Source organism: Balearica regulorum, chromosome 2, assembly GCF_011004875.1.
Source record: "Balearica regulorum gibbericeps isolate bBalReg1 chromosome 2, bBalReg1.pri, whole genome shotgun sequence".
Taxonomy (NCBI): Eukaryota; Metazoa; Chordata; class Aves; order Gruiformes; family Gruidae; genus Balearica; species Balearica regulorum.
In genome coordinates this window covers 93580359-93603174 of record NC_046185.1, presented here as the reverse complement: position 1 = coordinate 93603174, position 22816 = coordinate 93580359, and the positions used below count along the sequence as shown (strand labels likewise).

General features: G+C 37.0%; 1 protein-coding gene across 2 annotated transcripts in view; it reads right to left on the bottom strand.

Annotated features, from left to right (window-relative positions):
• Positions 1-22816, bottom strand: part of EXOC2 (exocyst complex component 2) — a 135272-nt gene that overhangs the window by 89073 nt on the left and 23383 nt on the right. For both annotated transcript variants that reach the window (XM_075744935.1, XM_075744933.1), the window contains exons 5-6: positions 15650-15763; positions 10716-10840 (exon numbers count right to left, since the gene is read on the bottom strand). In XM_075744935.1, coding sequence (XP_075601050.1) covers positions 10716-10840; positions 15650-15763 — 239 coding nt within the window. The remainder of the gene's footprint in view (positions 1-10715; positions 10841-15649; positions 15764-22816) is intronic.

The window sequence follows — 22816 nt, the reverse complement described above, 5'->3', positions numbered from 1 at the left end:
ATGATTTAACATGTTAGCACTTTCAAAAAAGTCATGAACTGTAGTTTTTTATTCTGAATGCAGCTATTTAGAAATTGTATCATGATCATTAACCAGCTCCTGAAAGTTTTAAAACACATCTTAGAATCACAGAATGGTTTGGGTTGGAAGGGACCTCAAAGACCATCTAGTTCCAACCCCCTGCTGCGGGCAGGGACACCCTCCGCTAGACCAGGTTGCCCAAAGCCTCATCCAACCTGGCCTTCAACACTTCCAGGGATGGGGCATTCACAGCTTCTCTGGGCAACCTGTTCCAGTGCCTCACCACCCTCACAGTGAAAAATTTCTTCCCGATATCCAATTTAAATCTATCCTCCTTCAGCTTAAGGCCATTCCCCCTTGTCCTATCACTACATGATCTTGTGAACAGTCCCTCTCTCCAGCTTTCCTCTCCAAAGTAGTTCTCTTTCTCATCTCCTTTACGTAAGAATATACAATAGCAATACTATTCTTTTATCTTCCTTTTAGAGGATGGAAGATAATATTTTTCACACTGGTAGTACTTAAATTTAGCATCTTAGCATAAAGTATTTGAGATTCTTAGTGTGAAAATAATAGTATTGTAAAGCCAGGAAGAATGATAACATTAAGCCAATTCATAGGCATGTTCAGACAGAGAAAAAGATGCCAATGGGGAAAAAATAAAACAAGGTATTAGGTTCCAGAAAGGTGGAAAACACTATGGAGTACACAAAAAAGCATATTAAACGTATGTAACAGCATAAAACAGGAGGGATTTTTTGACCATTGTCTGAAATAGGTATTTTAGGACATACTAAAAAGAGTATAGACCTACTACCTGAGTTACTCTGTATACACACAAGAGGATTTGATGTACTTTCTTCTACATGTTTAACATGCTGCTTTGTGTACTGAAGCTATTTTTATACACTATACTCAGATTTAGCAATAAATGCATTCATTTGTATACCAAAGTTGGGTTACCAAAAAAAAAAGAAAAAGGTTTTCAGTTTTCATAGTGAAAAAATGTTATGAAAAATGCTTTATCAGAAAGTCCAAGCTTACTTTGTTTGCATCAACTCATTTTTAAAAAGCTAAGTACATGTTCCTTCCATGGGGACCAGACAAAAAGTCTCTGAGTTAAAAGCTTAGACAAGCAAAACTACATGCAGTCAAGATAAATATCTTTAGACCTAATCTGATTGGAAGGAATTTAGAGACACTCAAATTATTGTTTTATCTAGGAGTACTAAACCCATACAATGGTGGGATGGTGGTGTTTGGGACAATCCCCATTCTCTTGCACCCACATGCTTCCTTTTGCTAGATCTAGCAATCACACAGCTGCAGGGCAACCATAGTGAGATAATGTGGTGGAAAACTAACTCAGTAACAGACACTTCTTTATTGACCAGTGAGCTTGTCCAAACCTTGCCTCAGCTGTGCTGCTGCAATACAAGAGAAGAGGAAGGAGCACATGGCCAAGGGTGGGTGGAAAGCCAGCCTCCACCTCTCACAGTAGTCAGCAGTCAAGATTAACTTCAAATGCAACTTCACACCCTCAACACATCACTGGCTGCAGTAAGAAGAGCAAGGAGAAAATTTTAGGTCTTTGAAGGCCTGAAGTAAAGGATGGACAGGGTTTTTTCTTGGATTGCCAGTCACCCTGGACTCACCTGATACAAACTATACAGGTTGGAACAGCAGCTGGAAACCTAGAAGAGCCTGTTTACCATTCCAGAGGAACTTTACTGTAGGGAGCATACAATAACTAAAAATGAGAAGCTAGGTCTAGATGCTTCAACTAAGGCCAGAAAGTTAACTCTATTTTTGTATTATCTTTGCCAAAAGCGTTTAAGTTTCCCAGCTAAGTCAGAATATTTAAAGGCTTGCAAACTTCAGAGCTGCAGTGAGATACTAATAATAGTGAAGAGACTAAGTTTAGAGCTCAGTCTCTAAACTGTGACTGAATACTTCACAATTGGTTATTTTTGGTCAAAACACACGCAAAAAGTTCAATCTGGCAAATAAGCCATGGTACAGGCCTTGTAGTAAAATAAACTGCAATTAATTCATTGTTGCTTATGTTGAAAACAATTTTATTTAATCTAAGGAAGAACACGGTTTTCTACTTGGCAGCCGTAAATCTAACAAATTAAACCACCCTTGTCAGGATCATGCAGTTTTTGACTTGCAAATTTCATTCTTGATTTAGTCATTAGACATTTGTTAAAACATATTTTGAGACAGGCACCAGAGTGGTATCCTCAAAATTTCCTCAGCCTAACTCAGCTCAAAGCAGCACAGGTGCAAGCTTTCTACCATTTTCTGATTAAAAGATGGCTAGAAATGCATTTGGTATATCTGAAAATCTTACACATTTCCACAGAAATATGGCTAAAGAAAAAAAGTACCTGAAATGAATCAAAAACTTTTAGTCAAATGCAGAAAATAAGAGAAGAAAAGAAATACAAAAAAGGAAAGACTGACTTAGCAAAGTATTCTGAAGATCCGATGTGGTAACTATAAAGAACTTGGCACCAGAGCACAGTAACAGAGGGATGAAGAACACGTTAACACACTGCCAGGATTCATGACAACGCATGAATAAGAATGCCTTTGGTTTCCTTTATCAAAAAAATTAATCGTTTTCTGTAATTTGAACAAAACATAAGAAGGTTATTGATGAGGACAGCACTCCTACATAGGGTAAAACCATCTTCTGAATGGATTCAACAGGAGTGCACAGCGGTATATAATGAGCAAAGCAATAAAGACAGCATGTCACGAACAGACCTGGTAACACATTACAATATGAAAACCTAAAAAAACCCTACAGCCAATAGTCAATACTACTAATGCGGGTTTTTTTGCTTTGGTTTGGGTTTTTTTCCCTGAGATTTCTAGATATTTTTGCAAATTGCATGGCAAACTTGGCTTTATTTTGGTAAACGTTACTAATCCAAGAAAAATTACAGAGTAATGAAGTAAATGTACTATTGTCTTTAATTGCCTTTCTGTGTTTTGTTTCTCTAGCATTTTTTCAATTTGCTTACCCAACACAGTGGCAAAAACCAAAGAAAATGAACAGACTTAAAATGATACAACAAAAAATATTACAGCACAGTGCTAGGAGTAGACTTTTATGGAAATAAGAGACCAAAAATTGTAGTCTAACAACATTGTGAGGTCTGATAACTTTGTTCTCACACAGGCTTATATTTAAGTGAGTGTGACATTTCTAGGCAAATATCTCAGAAATAGATAGGAAAACAGACTTTATTATTCTGCTTATAAATCCACTAAAAATTCTGGGACTAGACCCAGGTCTTTGCCAGGATACTTCAGAATTTTAGAGTATGGGATATGCTATTCTCTTTTTACCAACACAGCACTAACCTTCTAGATCTATGAAAGCTAATGGTAGAAATAAAGGCAGCTTTTAAATGTTACATGTATTTTAAAAGTGGTATTGAAATCAAAATGGAACGATGCAACATGAAATTAAGCTGGTTTTATGGCTTGTAGGTCAAGTCTGGCTCAAATTTAGTAGTAGGTATTTTTTGTACACTTGCAATTAGTTGTACTATTTGCTATTTGAAAACTGCAATTGCAAAACTAATCTTTCTGACGCTTTGCTATTTTTCAAATGCAAAGAAAAAAATTTAACTTACCAGAAAAACACAAATTCATAAAACATGACAGCCACACAGTAGCTAAAAGCTGCCATGACTGCATCCATTTGATGAAATTCTGCAGGTAATTAGCTACATCTCCAAAACAATTACTGACTTAAAAGAAGCTAAAAAACCAGCATAAAACCAGGTACAGGCTTGGGCACAGAAATTTCACTATGGACTGAGACAACTCTGGCTATTTCACACTTTCAAATCAGACCATTTCTTGCTTGAGACACTGAAAAAAACACCCACTAGACAATGCTATGCTAGAACCTGCACGAAAGGGAAGTTTGAGCCTTTTATCAATCATGATCACAGAACTTTTGCTTTTTTAGAGTTGCATTAAAAGAATAATTGGTCTGCTACAGAAATTGACCATAGACATCACATGATGAGAAAGACTGAGACTAAGCTACCTACCACCACTGACATACTTTACTGGCACTCCTCTGTCAGGTCATCTTTCAGCATGCATTGCTCATTGCAATGTCTCCCTTGTTACCTAGCACTGCAAGATCAGAATGCAAATCTTCAACAATCAAACTTAAATCAGCATGCCTACTTTTTCATTATGCATATATGAGAAGGCCCGTCAACATAAAGGCAAAATATGTAGCAGTGATAGTGCAATCGCTTCTTACTCAGCTTTTGTGTTCAAGTGTAGCACAAGGATAACTCAAGCCTTATGACATGAGCATCCACTTGGAAAGCTAGACCGTGAGCTTAGAATACCTCAGCTATTGCTTCATGACTACCTGGAGGCATGATCTTTAACTTGCAGCTACTGTGGGGCACATACATACACGTAAACTGTTACTCAGAAGTGACTGATATGCTGTTCGATACATGCAGCATCTTAGTTTATCCTTGCCAGTTTGTTTCCATGGCCCTGTTCTTTTTCAAGCATTTTGAATTACCATATTGAAAATTACTACATTGAAAATTCCTCTTTGAATTACCATATTGAAAATTAATACCTATAGTAGCAGGCTGTTCTTACCGTGCAAATACTATATTCTATAACTTGAAGCGGGATCAGGAAGATAACATAGAATCATAGAATGGTTGCGGTTGGAAGGGACCTCAAAGATCATCTAGTTCCAACCCCCCTGCCATGGGCAGGGACACCCTCCACTAGACCACGTTGCCCAAAGCCCCATCCAACCTGGCCTTGAACACTTCCAGGGAGGGGGCATTCACAACCTCTCTGGGCAACCTGTTCCAGTGCCTCACCACTCTCACAGTAGAGAATTTCTTTCTAACATCTAATCTAAATCGACCCTCCTTCAGCTTAAGGCCATTCCCCCTTGTCCTGTCACTATACTCCCTGATAAACAGTCCCTCACCATCTGTCCTGTAGGCCCCCTTTAGGTACTGGAAGGCTGCAATAAAGTCTCCCCCAAGCCTTCTCTTCTCCAGGCTTGACCTTCTTATCAACCAACACCCCCAAGTCATTCTCCGCAGGGCTGCTCTCAATCCATTCTCTGCCCAACCTGTAGCTGTGCTTCAGATTACCCCAACCCGTGTGCAGGACCTTACACTTGGCCTTGTGGAACCTCATGAGGTTTGCGCGGGCCCACCTCTCAAACCTGTCAAGGTCACACACCACACAGAGCTCTCAACACAGCTATTCTAGCCATTTCAAATCAGCTGTATAACATTTAAGCAGCAATCCTATGTTTGAATTTGATTTACTCAAAGCTGTATGTTTAATGAGAATTCATACTATTTGGGAAAATGCATCTGAGACCGAAGCAAAGCAAAACTGTGAATTAGATATGTTACAAAACAGGAACATGACAACAGCAAAACCTGGTATAACAGTCTGATGCCATACTACCTAACAAAAATAGTTATGGACTAACATTTCATTGGACAAATAGACAAAAAGACAAAAGAGAGCGAACTGAGATAAGAACTAGCAATATAAAACCACTTCAAAGTTAGACAGTATTCAGTCTAGTTTGCCAACAGAATCACTAATGAAAAACTGGCTGTATGTACTCTCTTTGAATTCAAACATGACATAACTCCTCAAAAGCCAGAAGCAAAGGGACACTTATATGACAGACAAGTACCAGTTTTTAGTTTCTCAAATTCCCAGTCTAACTCAGAATTGAATATAGATCCAGTGGTTTGGTTTTTTTCTGTTTTAGTTTCAGAGAAGATTAATTTAACAGCCATAATGGCAACAGAATATGCTTATTCATACTCAATCAGATCCTGGATCACTGACATGCTCATCCTAGAATGGGTGTTAGAGGATGAAGCATAAAAATATCCTATAGGAAGGGGAAAAAACCCACCCCAAAAGAACAACAAAAATCAGGCATTGACCAGATAGATATAGGATCATTTCAGCCAGGTAAACATTATTCTACTGTAAGTATGAAGTAAGGTAGACAAAAAGCTAACCACATCCTAAGTTCCCCATCATACTGGCATTCCCATAAGCCACACACACACATCTGAACAGGAGTGGAAAAGGGCAAAAAGCAATAGAGCTGTAATAGTCAGCAGTGCTTCCTTTGTATAGATTTCTTTTCTGAAAATCATGTAAGATGTGTTTGTAGTTGTAACTGCACAAGAAGAACTTTTGCCACAACAAACTAGAGAGTCATATCTAAATCTCAAATTTGTTCAACATCTCTGTGTTTCAAAGACAACACAGCATCTTCTTTACTTGTCAATATGGATGTCATACTTGCATGGTTTTGCATAACTGAGCAAGTGAAGTGGTCATTTCCCTTTTTTTCCTTTCACTTACATAAAAAGAAATTCTGCAGCCTAAGGCTCTTTGTAAAGAGCACTTCTGAAAAAGTATATTCAAAGCAAATTAATTTTCTAGCTTTCCAAAGACTTCTGTGCAGGACATAACTTGCTCATGAGAATAAAATGCGACATGTCTACAAGCATATAACAGCAGGCTTTTTAGGAATGCTACTTTCTAGGTTGCAATTAGAATTATGGGAAATAAATCAGCTGAACTCCCCGACTTCGACAAGTGGGTCAAGTTGAGGTGAGCCCAGTTCCCCGCAGCTCAGTTTCCAGCTCTCTTCTGCTGACGAAACAAACTTCCTGTTGAACATCTCTGCAGCAAAGTCACTGTCAAACTGTCAGCCAAGCTAACAGGCAGAGACATGAGGATCTGATAAGCCAATTCTATTTTCCAAGAAATTAAAGCAAACAAGCAAAGATTCTGGCCTATTTGACCTCTTATTTTCTTAGTAAACAGTTTCTAAATCACAAAATACAATAAATATATCAGGCTAGCTTCTTAAGGTTTTTATTGCTTACTTGTGAAAATATTAATACTCATTTAAATGTGTAATAGAGCCTGATAGCATGCTTAAGATCAGACTGCTCTTACTGATCCCAGCTAATGAAAAAAGCTGCACCATAATCAGCAATTCAGGGTTTCCCAGATCAAGTTCACGTATTTGAAACAAACATTGTTAAACATTGTTAAAAGTGTATGAGGTGAAAAAACCCCCAGGTATAAACAGATGTGCAAATATGAAGTACCTGGTAAAGCAAGTGTTATACCTCTTAAAGTGAGCCTCCTACAAAAAGCAACATCCTGTACCAATTTAGGGAGACCTAGGAGAAATAACTGTACACAGATAGCTCCATTCTTCAGCAACAATGGAACAGACCTACAGTTTCTAAAGGAAGTTCTACTCTAGGATATCTGGAGGGGAAAATTGAGAGCCTACATTTTTGCCCATCAACAAAAATGTATCTTCAGAAAATGCATTAGGTTTTAAGATCTTCCCAGAGGAAGTGAATTAAAAAAAAAAAAAATCCCAAACCCAAACGAAGCAGCTCAGGAAATTTAAATCATATTGGAAGACAGTATTCAATAATGATTTTCCCTTGAGTCACTTTTCATCTGTGACAGTTGTATACTCAGCATCAAATACTGCAAGTTTGTAGAACAAACTTAAGAGTTTGTGCTGAAACAATCTTTCAGATTTGAAATATTCTTCATGTAGCTGTGTTTAAATGCATACAAATTCTAGTTGCACCTTTTGAAAGGAGAAAATAAGACACACAAATTCACCCTTACATTTGTAAGGACAGAAAAGTGCCGTTATATCACCTTGCACAAACACTGTATAGCCAGAGTATAATGGGATTTTTAAATTTAATGTTCTTCTGTTAAAGAGCTTGAATTTCGTCATTGCATGCCTAAGAATTAACGGGGGTTTTGTTTGTTTGAGGGTGGGTTTTTTCGGTTTTGTTTTGTTGTTGTTGTTTGGGTTGCTGGGTTTTTTTAAGTTTTGCATCTGAGCTGTTTCTTTAGAACAATTCTAATAATGCTTACACTTAATTCTTGTCATCTTTCCTTTGAGAAAACTGTAGCGATAAAATGTTCTGGAGAAAAGTTTTGATATCTGGCAGAAGGGCTGGATGATGGTGTCAAAGACAACCCTTTTTTCTTATTGCTTCTGGAAGCATCTCCACATCCAACTTAGATGTAGATTGTACCTATTGCAAGTCTTTCCAAAGATATGCAATTTTTCCAGCTATGCTCCCTCAAAAAATATTCTGCATAAGGGGGAAGAAAGGGCAAATAAGCAGTTCTGCATCACAAAGCTGAAATTCATATGCAAGAAGTTGGGTTTTGATTGAAAAGAATCAAAACCACTTCTGTATGTGAATTTAATAGGAAATTTCAAGAGACAAATGCATATTAAAATGCTACAGAAGGCAGCTGTGACCTGCACTGCATCCTCATTAAGAATTTTGTTTCAGATTTTAAAAACGAAATACTGTATTGATAAGCACCCTGAACTCCTGTGTTACAGCTTTGAATTTTTAAGAGATTAAGACTTCAACACTCTAATTTTCATTTATAACAGCATCAAGGCCATTCTTTCCTAGTCAATTTTAATTCACTCTATAACACCACAAGCTACAAGTCTGCTTCCTTTTGAGCAATTAAGGGGGATCACTGGAACAAAGACAAAACCAAGCCATTTTGGTTACAGGTGAAAAGTGGCACCAAGAACCACATGAGTCATCTGAAATTTTCAGTTCACAATTTACCTAAAGGACTGCACTGATTAACTCTAATTAGGTAAAAATAACACTCTGATACAGATAAGAGGTGCAAAACACTACTACATCTATTAGAATTTACTTTTTTTTAAAAAAAAAAGTTGAGAACATAGTATTTAGTGCAATAGATGAGTTTGCTTTCCCTATCATTATTTTATTAGTATTTTTTATATTCCTACTAGTTCTCCGACTTATCCATTTATGGGGAAATCGGTCTCCAAAAGCAAGAAGCCTACACTTTAATTGATGGGACGAGAGAAAAATCAGTCAGTTGTGTTCAGTCTTTCTAAAACCTCACAACATTTATGGTTTGCGTTAGCTTTCTGTAAATCCCACTAAGTCTTTGCTGGTCCAAAAAATAATCTTACAAGATAACACGGATACCCAGCAGCACTACTTTTTATCCATAGGAGTAACTGTTTGAAAACAGAACTCTGTATCTTTTAGAGTATTTGATACTGTATATGCAAAGCCGATTTGATTGTGAAAAACAAGTCACATTCCAGTATTTGTTCAGGTTTATTTAGCAGTCTGAATTATTTATGAAAAAAAATAACATTTCAATATTTTCAAGACATTAAAGACTTACAAAGAAATAGCCTATTATAATTTTTCCTGGCATTTAATAAAAACTCAGCTTAAAACAAAAATTAAAGAATGCCGAATACTGATTCTTCTTAGTGTCTTTTCCTACGACTACCACCACATTTTTTAGTATTTCCACTAAATCCTTTAATACTTCTGTTATTGAACCTATCTAGATTTAGGTTAAGGTTTTCCAAAACTGATCAGTAAAAAGTCAGCTCTGGGTAGGGTAATAAAGATGCTTAGGGGTTAAGATTCTTCACAGGAAGAATCTTCAGTTGTCTCAAGAAGAGGTCTTTCCTACCAAAGCATGTACATCCGCATTTGGGGAAAAAGTTCTCTTAAAAATTACCAAATTAGGCAGGTAGCCAAAAGCTATCAACCACTTTTGAAAATGCTGTCATCGGAAGGGCAAGTCACAGGTTAATCTGCCAGGGGCAGGAATATGGACGGACCACCAGGTGAAACAGCACGGTCTTCCCTTTTCCCCCAACACATGGAAGTGGCTATCAGACGGTGACTGGCCTGCAAGTGGGTCAAGAGAAAATTGGTACTTCCACAAAGCAGTGTTACTAAAGCCAATAGAAGTGCTAGCTTGGCTGAGGCTATGAGTAGATACAAGTTTTCTTACTCTGTGGTACCTGTAAGACAGGATCAATGATCAGGAGTGATAATCCTGCAATATACAATAGCTATTGAGAACAGCATAGCGGTAGTGTCAAACCTATTGACATATTTTGTCACTTTCTTGTCCAGCACAGTCCCTAACTAGACAGGGCTACGACAGCAGCCCACAATGAGCTTTTGCCTAAGAGACATTTTATGCTTTAAGTGTATGTACATATACACACACTTAAAGCACAAAATGCTTTTATATATATAAAAATAAAGATATGCATAAAAATGGCACAGATGAATAAGGTAATCTCACTAGTGTGCTGCATTTTCCCTACAGCAAACAGAACATAAAGGCGTCTGATTTCCCAAGTCAGAGTGTATTGAACATGCATGTAAACATTACAGTCTGACTATGCGAAAAGGCATCATAAAATCAAGTTTTTACATTGCTACAGTTTGTAAGTTCTCTTAATATCACCTCCAGTTCAACATTTTCTCTCTTCTTCTGGATTTGTGGTCTAAAATCATAGTTTCATCAAATCCCTTCAATTCCTGTCCAATACATTTGGTGTCAGCTCTTCTAAATATAGCACAACAATCAGTCAGCCAGTCCCAGCTTATGACCAATGTAATACAGATTTTGGACTCATTATACACTTTTAGAAGAGACTGCAAAGAAAAATAATATTTTTAATATTAAGTTCAACCATACATGTAGACATTGTCTTTTCTTTTATACCGTATCTAGTAAGTGCAGAGCATCTTTACCTGACAGAGCATCTTGTGCTTCAAAAAATGTGCTGAGACCTCCTTTCACATAAGCTAGACTCCCCTCATTTTTCTTATTGGCTTGTTTCTTCAAATTCACAACAGCCGTTTTGAGCTGATCGAAACTGAAAATAAACAAGAAAATCCCCATAATATTCAGACAATGAATAAGGTCACCTAACAAATAAACAGAAAAAACTACTTGGACAATAAAGGCAGCTACTTTTGCAACAACTATTAAGGATGAAGTAATTGCTAACAAGTGTGCTTCTCGACACTGATTATTTACTTTTAGTCCAAAAAGTTTTTGGGTTTTAGTTTTAATCCTAAATGCAGGGCTCCTATCACTTGTGATGGAACAGACTTCTTTATAATACAAATTAATTCAGAAATTTCTTCTAAACAGGCAATATTGCTCTTAGCTACCTGCCTGTACATGCCTTAAATAGGTGATAGTACATTGCACTACACTTAGTACACTAGATTAACTACCGGGATGTTAGAAGTCTCTTTAATAATGACATCTGTTTAACTCTGCAGTTTAGTTCACAATGCTTTTTCACTTTCGGTTTCTGAATTCCTTCAATATTTTTATGTGGTTTGGATGTACAGTTCAGTATTGAACACAACATTAGTGTAAAAATAAAGAAAAGCTGAAAAAATTCCTGCTTTATGAAAGTATGTTTTTTATATGTAGTCCACTGAATTGGTTTTGAAAGAGACTTCATAGGGGAATATTAATCACTAACTTGTTGTTGTTTGTATGGTAGGTTTCTTTTTATCTTAGTTACCTAATATTTCTAGATTATTGCCAGTTTACATTTGATTTCACATTTTTATTTTTTGCAAGCAGCTGCAATTATTTTTAGAAGTGCTACATCACAACTAGTTATTCAATACTTGCATTTTTTTGTTGATGACTATGAATATGAACCCAGTGGTTATGCTACTGGATTCATTATAAAAGCACTATCACAAACAAGCTCAGATAATTTTTCATAATTTTAATCCTTAAGGTCTTTTCTCCTACCTGCAGGCCAAACTCATCGCCCTAATACAAAAGAATCAAACGAAAAACTGATCCATACCTCACAGAGGGGAGGGAAACAATGAAGTAAGGAAATTAAGACATAAGGCAATTTCCCCAGTAGCTTTTGTCCATTTTAATCAGTGATAAAAAAAGACATATTAAAAGAACAAACCAAGCTGTAGCCCAGGCAGTGAGAAGGCTATCACCACCCGCTGGGAGACAAAAAACCACTGGTGCACTTACAGGCATTTTTCTTCTTATACTGATGATGTCGTAACATTTTATTTCCTGTTTCCATCGGCTGATCAGAAATCACATTAGTCAATAGCTGGATTGGTCTACTTGGCCATACAAGAAGTACTTACCAGCAGCATTTCCAAACTAACAGAAATCTGTACAGTTCTCTTTTTAAGCACCGTTTCATGTTATCTGATGATCTAACAGTATGTCTAAGGAGTTTATTTATATTTGTCAGGATATTGCCAGGGTAAAAAAAAAAAAAAAAAAAAGATGCTATTTTGATTGCTTAAAAATAACTTCCTTCAAGGAAAAAACAGACATAAGCTAACCAAAACATCAGTGCACCACGTATTTAGCACTCCTAATACCTGAGGTTACATAGAGGACAAGAACTAAACCATTGCTGTGTGTTTCCAGAAAAACAGCACAGATTATATGAGGCAAATAATTCTACAATTCCAGAATATTTCTAAGACTACACATTTTGAAATAGGAAGGAAAGAAAATAAATCAATTTTGCTTCTTTATTTAAAGCTAATTATAATTAGAGTCAAAGCATAATTGGATTCACCCTACCCTTTGAGTCATTCTTCCTATGGAGTTTCACACCACTTTTTCCACCTTCAAAAATTTAGATTTTATAAACCAATATAAACTGAACTAATATGGAAACAGCTTTCATTTAAAAAACAAAAATCAATACTTTTTATTCCACTGGACTGTGGGGACCATGACTTGAAACTGTTGACGTGCAAAGACACAAATCGATTAAAGTTTTTTGTCCAAGAAAGATAAAGAACTTAAGCTGATACTAGACAAAGTGTTAAAAATGTTTTTTCTTAATAAGCTTGAATGTCCATGAAAGCAGACTTTCAGGTACTGACCCACTGGCATAGTACAAGTTAAAAATCAGTTCTAAGAAGTCATTTAATTCATTTTCTGGATCCACAGCATTTTTAAATGTACCTAGGCCATTTATGACAGCTGTCAAATCAAATCTCAACACTCTCCAGTTATGGTCATTCCACAGCTTCCCAAGTTATGCTGTCCCAGGGCTTAAGCAATCTAATATTGGTTTTAATCTGTGTCTAACCTAAATCTCCCTTGCTGCAAAACTAGTTTGTTCTATTCTTGGTAAACCAACAACAATTGATGGCTATCCTTGAACTACCCACTACGTATGTCCAGAACGTGCATTCTGGATTAATTGTGTTTCTTTTCTAAGCACCTAATTCATTCAAGCTGTATACCCACCAATTCTTATATGCTTTTATTTTTGTGGCTCAGGTCTCACATCTTTCTTAAAGCAGTGGCCAAAACTGGGCAGCACGCTTCAACTGTGGCTTTAATAACATTGAGCAGAATAATTATCCCCGTATCTTACATAACCCAGTCTTGCTGATACACCCCAGATGATGATTTGTACTACATAGCCAACTGGTATTTACAGCATGTTACAAACACAGATTGTCTTCTGCACTGCTGTTGCCCAACCCCAGGTGTGTACTCTGCTGGGCCTTGCACTCAACTATTTCATGATTGCTGTTATGTCCCCTGCCTTGCCTACAAGAATCCGATTCAGGAAAGCAGCATCCTTGATTGCCCACCTAGTAGCTACATTAGAAGTCATTCCCAGAACTCTCCACAAGCCTCCTGGATTGCTGCCCTTCACGCAAATATCAGGGAGGTTAAAGTCTTGTAAAGGAACCAGGTCTGCTCTCTGGAGACTTCCTCAAGTTACCTAAGGAAGATTTTGCTTACTTCCTCATCCCACTGCTATGTCACCCTTTCCAGCTTCTTGAACAAGCTCTCAACCATTCTGCTACCTGCTCCATAAGAGGGACCATACATTCAAAGTGTTCCTTCACACAAAGGTCAAGTCCCTCTCTTCTTTCCCGAGTATCATTTTCAGAAAACCTCTTCCGATCCATTACAGAACCCCATGCATATGGGCTATCCCACTATTCCAGTGATATACTTGTCTAATCCCATGTGTGGGGCTCTGGCTCCTCTTAATTGCATGTGAGTGTGTAAAAGCACTTGAGGTTGGTCCCTTCCAACCATTTTTGTAATTCCCAGCAGTGCTCCCAACCCCATCACTGAACCACACACGTAGCCCTCTGATCTCTGTCCCTTCATTTAACTGCAAGCTGTTATCTGCATCCCTGATACTCCTAGTTTGAAGTCGTCGCCACCAAATTGCAAACCTGCTGGCAAAGATGCTCCCACCCATCTTTTTCAAATGAATTCAATTTCTCAGTTGCAGTCCTTGTTCTTTAGTAATGGATCCATGGCTATACAAGTAAAAACATTGCCTGTGAAACCAGTGGTACAGTCAGCTGTGAACCTACAGGATGCATCCACTACTACCTGAACTTTTCCTCTTCACCTGTAAATCCAAAAATACCCAGGCTCACATGTTCTTCACCTTTGTCCCCAGGGCTTTGCAACTACTCTTGATCTGTTCTACATCGTTCTTGGCAGCATCACTGGTGCCCTCACGAATCAGCGACAAAATGGCAACAGTCCAAGGGCCAAATGTAAAGGAAATTGCTTAAACACATCAAAAGCTGTTTGTTCTTTCCAACTTCATTACCTCTTCAGCTTTTTTAAAAAACTTATGATCCCTGAAGTTATCAGATTGTGATAGATACATTCCATTTTGAATCACTCTTCTTTTAGTTACTTGATTTCAAAAGATGCTGTCATTATGTGTGTATTAGATAATAATGTTCTTTTGCTGTTGTTTTGGTTCTTCAATCTACCATCACTTTGAGAGGAAATTACAGTATTTCCCAAGCAGATTAATGGTTATTTCTGGAGCTCCTAAAAACAAACCCAACCACCTCCCACCCAAAAAAAACCCCCAAAACCCAACTAACCCACACCTTTTTCTACCATTATTTAAAAAAAAAAAATAATTTGCAAAGCGGTATTTCCCTTCAAAGTGCTAACCAGAATACCTAGCTGAAAACAACAACATAAAAAGGCTCATCATCTCTACTAAAAATGCCTTCCAGTATTATCTGAACACCAGTAGACAGAAGTTTCAGAACTCAGTTATACATGCACAAATATATTTACCTAATGCATTAATCTCAGTACATATTACGAACTAGATTTAAAAATGAAGAAGTTAATGGTCAAGATTTTAAGAGATTTACCTCAAAAATCTTACTGGCTTGTCCACCTTCTTTCTACTATACCATTCTCCACAAGAGTTGACTAAAAGCTAACTCTCCTTACTAACAGTTTTACTCTTAGTCTTCTGTTCAGTGCCCTTATCTTGAGCCTCTAGTCATGACTTAAGTTAACGTCTGGAGTTTTCACTCAAGGTCATGCTGTCTAACTTCTTCATTCATAAAGGGCTTTAACATGAAGCAAGACAACTTCCATCTGACATGGGGGGAGAAAGGAAAAAAAAAAAGAAAAAAGAAAAAAAAAAGGGCCCATAAATTAGGTCTGGTTAAAAATTAAGTTCTCCTCATAAATACATTGAGCAGATTGGCTGACTCAAGTTTCTAGCCAAGCAGAAATACCACAAGTAGTAGAGACTACAAGTCTATTACTGTAAGTGTCAACCACCAATGACACATCTATTGTATAATAAAATAATGTCAAATGACTTGCATTTAAAACAATTGTTTATTTGACAGCAACAAACCTTGTTGTTGAATGATTCTCAATCAGGTACCAGGCAGCAGAAAAGTTTTCACTGGTGAAGTCAGCACTCATCCCAGGAAACAGTGCCTCTAAATCTTTTTGAGGAAATCTGCCTCTGAAAAATGAATATTCATTTCTTCAGTAAGACATATTCTGGTGAACAGCTTACAATTAAAAGTGTCACATAAAAAAACCCTAACAAATTAAATCATGCTCCAACAAGATGTAAATATAAATGTAAACTCAACATGAAATTAAATTTGGTACGACAGACACATGTAGTATGACTGGGAAAGACTCAAATATAAAGTAAAACTAATCTTACATTTTTAATTTCACCATCACACGTATGACAGAAATGCTGCCTGTACAAAATGCTTCTAAAGAAAGAGAACTGCTGCCTTCAGAAAATGGGACTAGACAGAGGCGAAGTGATACTGCTAATCTGCAACTGCGGGACCACTAATGCTGAAGGTACTCAAAGTCAACTCTACCTTTTAAACAGGAAAATCAGTACACCAAACCAAGTAAATAAGAAAGAATATTCTCTGCAAGCCATGAACCAGTACCCACCTAACTTTAAAATGACAGGACATCACCAGGTTGACAGCTTGTAAGTGATCTTACACCATCATTGTCTATTGGTCCATGTGCAGCAGAAGTCCCACACAAACATGAAGGAAAATACACAGAGCATACTTCCATTATATACAAACCCTGACAGAAATCCTGCGTTAAATTCATCCTCTTGCAAAACAGAATACACTGATCTGTCTGTTCATAGTATACAAAACACTAAGAAAAAGTGGGCAAGTCTTGAGTGAGAAACAGCAAGGTTTTTTGTTTTTATTCAGTCCTACAATGCAGAGGGATAGCACGCAAGCTAATTCCTTGTGAAAGCAGATTCTCTACAACAGTGTTTTTCAAACTATAAGTAGCTTCTAAGATACTCATACAGAACATGTATTCCATTTATTTTAAGTCAGTGTAATTAAAATATTTAAAGTGCTTTTTGATGAAAACATAACAATCTTCATCCCTCAGTCCAGACACACACTTAACACTTGGCCATATTCACGACACCATGCAGTCTGAGTACATCACCAGGCACACTCACCGCTCTATTCTTTACCACCAGCTGCATCGCATCTTCAGAAACAAGTTTACTTTTGGTCAGCCCTGAATTGGTCAGGCAGTTGGACAAGATGATCACTGTAGGTCTTTTCCAACTGAAATATTCTATTCTATCCTAAAAATTTACTATGTCATTTTTGGATCACCATGTCAAACTCAAAAGTCAGTAAAATCCTTCTCTGATGCTCACAAGGTAGGTGAGCTCTGCTATATGAAGTACACTGTACACAGATGCAAACCTGCCACATTTGGCATTTGAGATCAAACCTGGGTGGGGGTAGCGATCGAGAGTCAGCTACTGAAATTACATTTAATACGTATGAAAAGCCATTTGAATGGACATGAAAGCAATGATTCATTAGTTTTGTTTTTTCTGTAATCTGAACATATTTCAAGATAACTAAAGCTGTTTTTATCACAAAAAGCAAACAGCAGATTAAGTGAAGCAAATCTAAAGGTAGGCGCATTAAAAAGTACAATTATGCAGAAACAAGAGTTGTTTCTATTTGTATCCAAATGGCCATTAGCACAAGCAGGTACAAATGACCTACATATATAATGACATGGCACAGAAGTCTTTCATCAGTAGCACCTGATTACAGCAGGGGCATGAAACAATACTTTTTAAAAACAAGCCAAAAAAAAAAAATCAAATGACATGCAAAGAAAAGCGATGACAGATATGAAAAGGGAAGGAGGGGAGGAAATAGTGAGAGAAACAAATGTAGCAACTAAAAATGAAGGTCCCAGCATTTCTCTGTGTTCAAAGAAAGACTGACAATGCTAATTTATAAATTTGTAAACACAAGTAGTGAGATTCAAGATTACCAATGACCTTTAAATTCATGAATGCCAGTTAGTGAGCAGAAAACCCTGACGGATTTAAGGAGAAGGAAGTTTTGATTTATTCTTCCTTTAAAGACATTTTAAGATATCTTATTTTTCATTCAAAGTAGTCAAAAATGCCCAGTAGGCACATGAATTTGCAAGACAGTACTTCACATGTGATACATGGCATGACTGTCCAAAAAAGCTTTTATATTAAATCCACGCATGGTGGCATCTTTGTAGTAAACTACATTTTTTTAATGCTAAAAACCAAAAACAATAAAACATTTTCAGGTACCTCAGAAGAGGCTCAGACCTTCAGTGCAAGTACTATGTAAGTGTATGTACACAATACACAAGCAGAATTTTGTTCATATTTTCAGAACTTCAATATATTTCCTCAGAAGCCAAAAGAAACATACAATACAAAAAGCACACACACTCAACAAATATACCATTACCAAATGCTACTTATGATTGCAAGATTGTAAGGCATACGCACGACAGTTTAAGATTATGCATGAGTGATACAATTCCTAAGGGGAAAAAAACCCAACCCTGTTTTTTTTATATATATAGAGAGAGAGAGAGATAAAGATCAATAATTTAGCTAGGGATGTAATAAATTCCTGCAAATGAGTTTTACCCACAGACAGTGGGACAGAAATGAAGGAGTTTTTTTCAGTTTGATGTTTGTCTGCATTGAAAAGTTATTAGGAGCTTTTTTCCAGCAGATGTATTTGTGCAGAACCATAAATTAGCAATGCGTTTATGGGTGCTTTTATCTGTGTGGACATATTTTAGACATAGTCACAACAGAGTAGAAACATGAATGTGAATGTGTGCGGTATGTTAACAATATGTTATACTCTAGTGTAGTATCCTTATTTTTATCATAAATTTTACCAGTAGTTTTTCCACTAACAGATATGGGGAGCTTGGAATGACTTGCTACAGCTGTGTTCACAACAAGCTGCTCACTAAAAAGTTCAAACTGAAAGCAACTTTACTTCTAAAACGTCTGGCCAGACGCATCTAAAAAGAGACTGACTCCACATACACACAAGCTTGTTTCATTAGCTTCCATTAGTAAATTAAATAAGTCATTGGAAGTTGTTCTCATGAAAACTTGCTTACTGTTTACTTACAAACAAGCACATATGTGACTTGAGAAAATATTTCTGGTTTACTCATTTCAATATTATGGGGCAAATATGAACTAGTAGCAAAAGCTGAGACCATGCTGACATGCAATTAAATTGTTGATCATTTTCCTGTTGATTTGCTCATTATACAAGAATCACTTCAGGAAGCAACCCTGAATACTTAATCATTGATTAAAAAGCAATCACTGTAAAAGAAACTGGGAACCACAAATTGAACCCAGAAAACCTCAGAAGTAGTAGTTTATCATCCTTGACAACTCTATGTATTTTGTTATCTTTACAGTTTCAGCAAAGGTAAACATACTGCATTTATATAGTAGTACTTTCTGCTACACAGACTTTTTATTTAAAACAGAACCAGATCTGGTACTAGACCTCCAGTTAACTTTTTAAAGTAGTGTTATTCATCCACAAGCAACAATTTTAAATATAAAAGTAATTAAGATTTCACATACCGTTCATATTCATGAGAACTATAACAGAAATAAACTTGGTTTCAAGCCACTACACACTTTCACTTCCCTCAAATATATTTTGAGTGTATCTATTAGAGTCACACAGTATTAGATGTAGCGGTCCTTGCTTCCACATAAAGGGCATGCACATTTACTTTGGATTCAAAACACACAGGGTACAATCAATTCACTTGCATCCATCAATACAAGCCCCCCCCTCCACTAACCCAAACTTTAGGTTCTGTATAGCCTGACACTCAATAAATCTAATTTAACATCACAGCATGTATCAGCTCTTACGAAGCTCTACTACAGAACTTTTGCATATACAGAGCATTTATATTCTCCAGAGGTTTAAGATTTGCTGTAATCTCCATTGGGAAACCACAGCCTCCAAGCAGTCACAGGCGAGTAATGGCAACAAAATGCAATGGTTACTAACAAACAGAGCCCGACTATGAACACACCTTAGCAAACTGGAATTTTTCTGTAAAGATTAGAAAGCTCCCAGAGTTCCACAACGTTGTAGTATGCTTTTCAGCATATATGACAATATTTGCAGATAAAAGGCGGGTCCCAAAACAGGCAGGATACAGTCACCAAAAGGTAACTTGAACCTCAATTCCACAAGAGTTTATAGGTCAAAAAGAGTAACTTGAAACAAACACAGATTCTGAATAGCAACCAGCATAAACAAGCTCCAGCCAGAGCTCCTGTACATCTCCCTCCTCTGTCTGGTACCAGTCAGACTCCCAGAAGCAGGCTTTGTACCAGCTGTACTGTGTTAATCATGCACACAAGAAGACCAGCACAAGGGACACTGAAGTAGACTAAACACAAGAGATCAGAAGGTGTTAATACAGGTCTCTCCAACAACTAAAGACAAGGATGCATTCTGGCAATTACTCCCTAGTAGCATTGAGTTTATCAGAAATATGACAGCAAAATGACAACCGTATATGAAAGATGGCAGACTGTGATAAGAGAAATCTACTAAGAGATTACAGGCTGGTAGCCACAACTGACGCGTCAGCCTTACATGCAGTAAGTGTTACTACAATTTTTAACATCATAAAACTAGGACTATATACCACTATATACTGCATCTCTCTCCTGCAGGTTTCACAATTTTTCCGAACGCATCTCTGAGATAAAAGTTTCCACAAGTCCATCACATTCAAGGATGAAATTGACTGCATTTCCATACAAACCACTTCAAAATAAATAAATATCAAAGCCTCCAGAAAGTCGTCGTCGTCTTCTCATGGTAGCAAGCTGATGTTTACCATTAGGTGGCAGCGTAAGATCATCTGTTCCCTCCTCCCAGATGAACTGTTTTGGAAGCTGGCGTGGGAAGAGGGAAGCATCTGTATTGAGTGGGTGGATACAGAAGTATGCGGAATGTACTTAGCATGTCAGTATTTGCTTTCATGTACGAGATGGATCCACCATAATGACCTCTGCTACATGCACAACAACAAACACTATTCAAAAATTTTCTAACCACCACTAGGTCTGACTGCTGTTACTGCTTGGCAAAGAATGGATTTTTTTTAGTCTGACAAAGTAGGTAGAGAAAGCAAGGAACCTTTGATTAAACCAGGACTTGTGATGCAGGAGGGGAAAAGTATGTGGTACATCTGAACAAGCAATTCATTCACAAATCTTATGTAGATCTAAATTTTCCACCAACAGATTTCAACCAGTGCCTTTATGAAACAGGAATCACATACTCTCTCCCAGAGCTGTTCAATATCCTGAAGAACCCTACGCTGGTAGGACATAACCTACCAACCTGCTCTTGTAACAGCTCGAAACTGCTAAAACCACCCCAAGTACTGCAACATCACTGTTAACGTCAGCATTTTCATAGCAACTTCCCACATTTCTCAGACTGAGGTGATCACTCTGTATACTCTTTTTCTTCCTGTAAGCTATCTAAGCCTTCTGTAAGGGTTTCTGGCTACATCTGCCTTACACCACAGCCAGAAATATTCTTGGGGGGGGGGGGGGGGGGAAGGTGGCACAGATTTACTTTGCACTGAAAGCCAGTATAAAGACAGTCATAGAAAACTAAAAGCTTTGTACCAGTTTTTATTCCATTCTGAAAACTAAAAAACTAGATCTGAAAGTATTGTAAATACCTGTTTTCTGGTGTGAATGAAATACTTCATAGCATACACACAATATGCACTAAGTAATAGCAATGTAAAAAAACCCTTATCTAATTGGATCAGTTCTGTGTTTTAAAAGATGAACAAACAACTGTTAGCAAGGCAGGAGAACAAATGAGTGCAAATCAGGCTTCTCCTCTCTTTCCCTCTCTCTCTCCCCTCTCCACAATTTACCCCTCAATCCCTCTATACAATTACTTGCTATACTGACTAGTGTTCCTTCTCTCAACCTGGTCATTTTCAACACCAGTGCTTGCTGTAAGCTTCATGCTTCACCTCTAATGAACTTGGAGATCAATGAACTAGGCTCGGTATTATGCTTGCCCAAATATTTCCCTATTCCCCCCTCTCCCCAAAAAGGTTATTTTCTATCTGTATTTACATATTTCTGACATTTCTTTTTCACACAATATGAGGTTTCATTAAAATGATGTTTCCTAATGTTTTCAGATGAAACGTTTAAAAATATAATATTGCTGGTTTCCTATTTAACAAACATCCAAACATAACTCTAAATTAAACAAATCCTAAACTAATGCTGTTAAGGTTTCAGGAAGATAATTCTTAATCTGTCACATTGACACTGTCTTAACTGTAAGAACTATCAATTTTGGTCATGAAGTCAAATACTACATTAGAAATTTTGTTAAAATAAGAACAAATCAAAAGTAACTGCATCACAGCCATTGCATTTACAGAAAGAAGTATCATGAGATACACATGGATAGAGGACTATGCAATAGAACTAGTTATCTTGACTTAAATCTCAGATAAAATAACGGAAAAGCTGTTGCAGGGTTCAACAAATACAGAATTAAAGCAGCAAAAATTAGTTTTAATGACAGTTACAACTGTTTCATACAATGTTTGAGAACATATTATATGGGCTTTGAGATTAAGTACTTCATTGAAAAAAGTGACTAGACAAAATTAATCTATCATCATTTTAAAAGAGACTTGCTATCATAAGAATGATTAAAAACTCAGTTTTATGCAATGCCAATAGAATACATCATGAAGATTAAAGAACTATCAAAAAAAAAAAAGCCCAAATCCATGGAGAAGCAAATCTGAGAACATCTGTAGGTAAAGTTTTACTAAAGCCCACATTACTCTGCATCATCACCAATGAAAAATACTGATAATAGCTTTATCACCAATAATTTTTTATAAATAGCTGGCAAAAATATTAAGAAAGACTGTCATCTGGACTGAGAAAACAGACTTGTCAAGGAAGCAACAAATAGAGAAACACCATCAAATGCAAAAACATAACAGCTAGGATGAAGGAATCCAGGCCATCCCTACATAAGCAACCATGCCAGCAGCAAATGTAGCAACTCCAGAGAATCAGCTAACAAGCCATTCACTGCTGGTTGCCAGTGCAGCACTGTGGTAAAAAGGATTATTA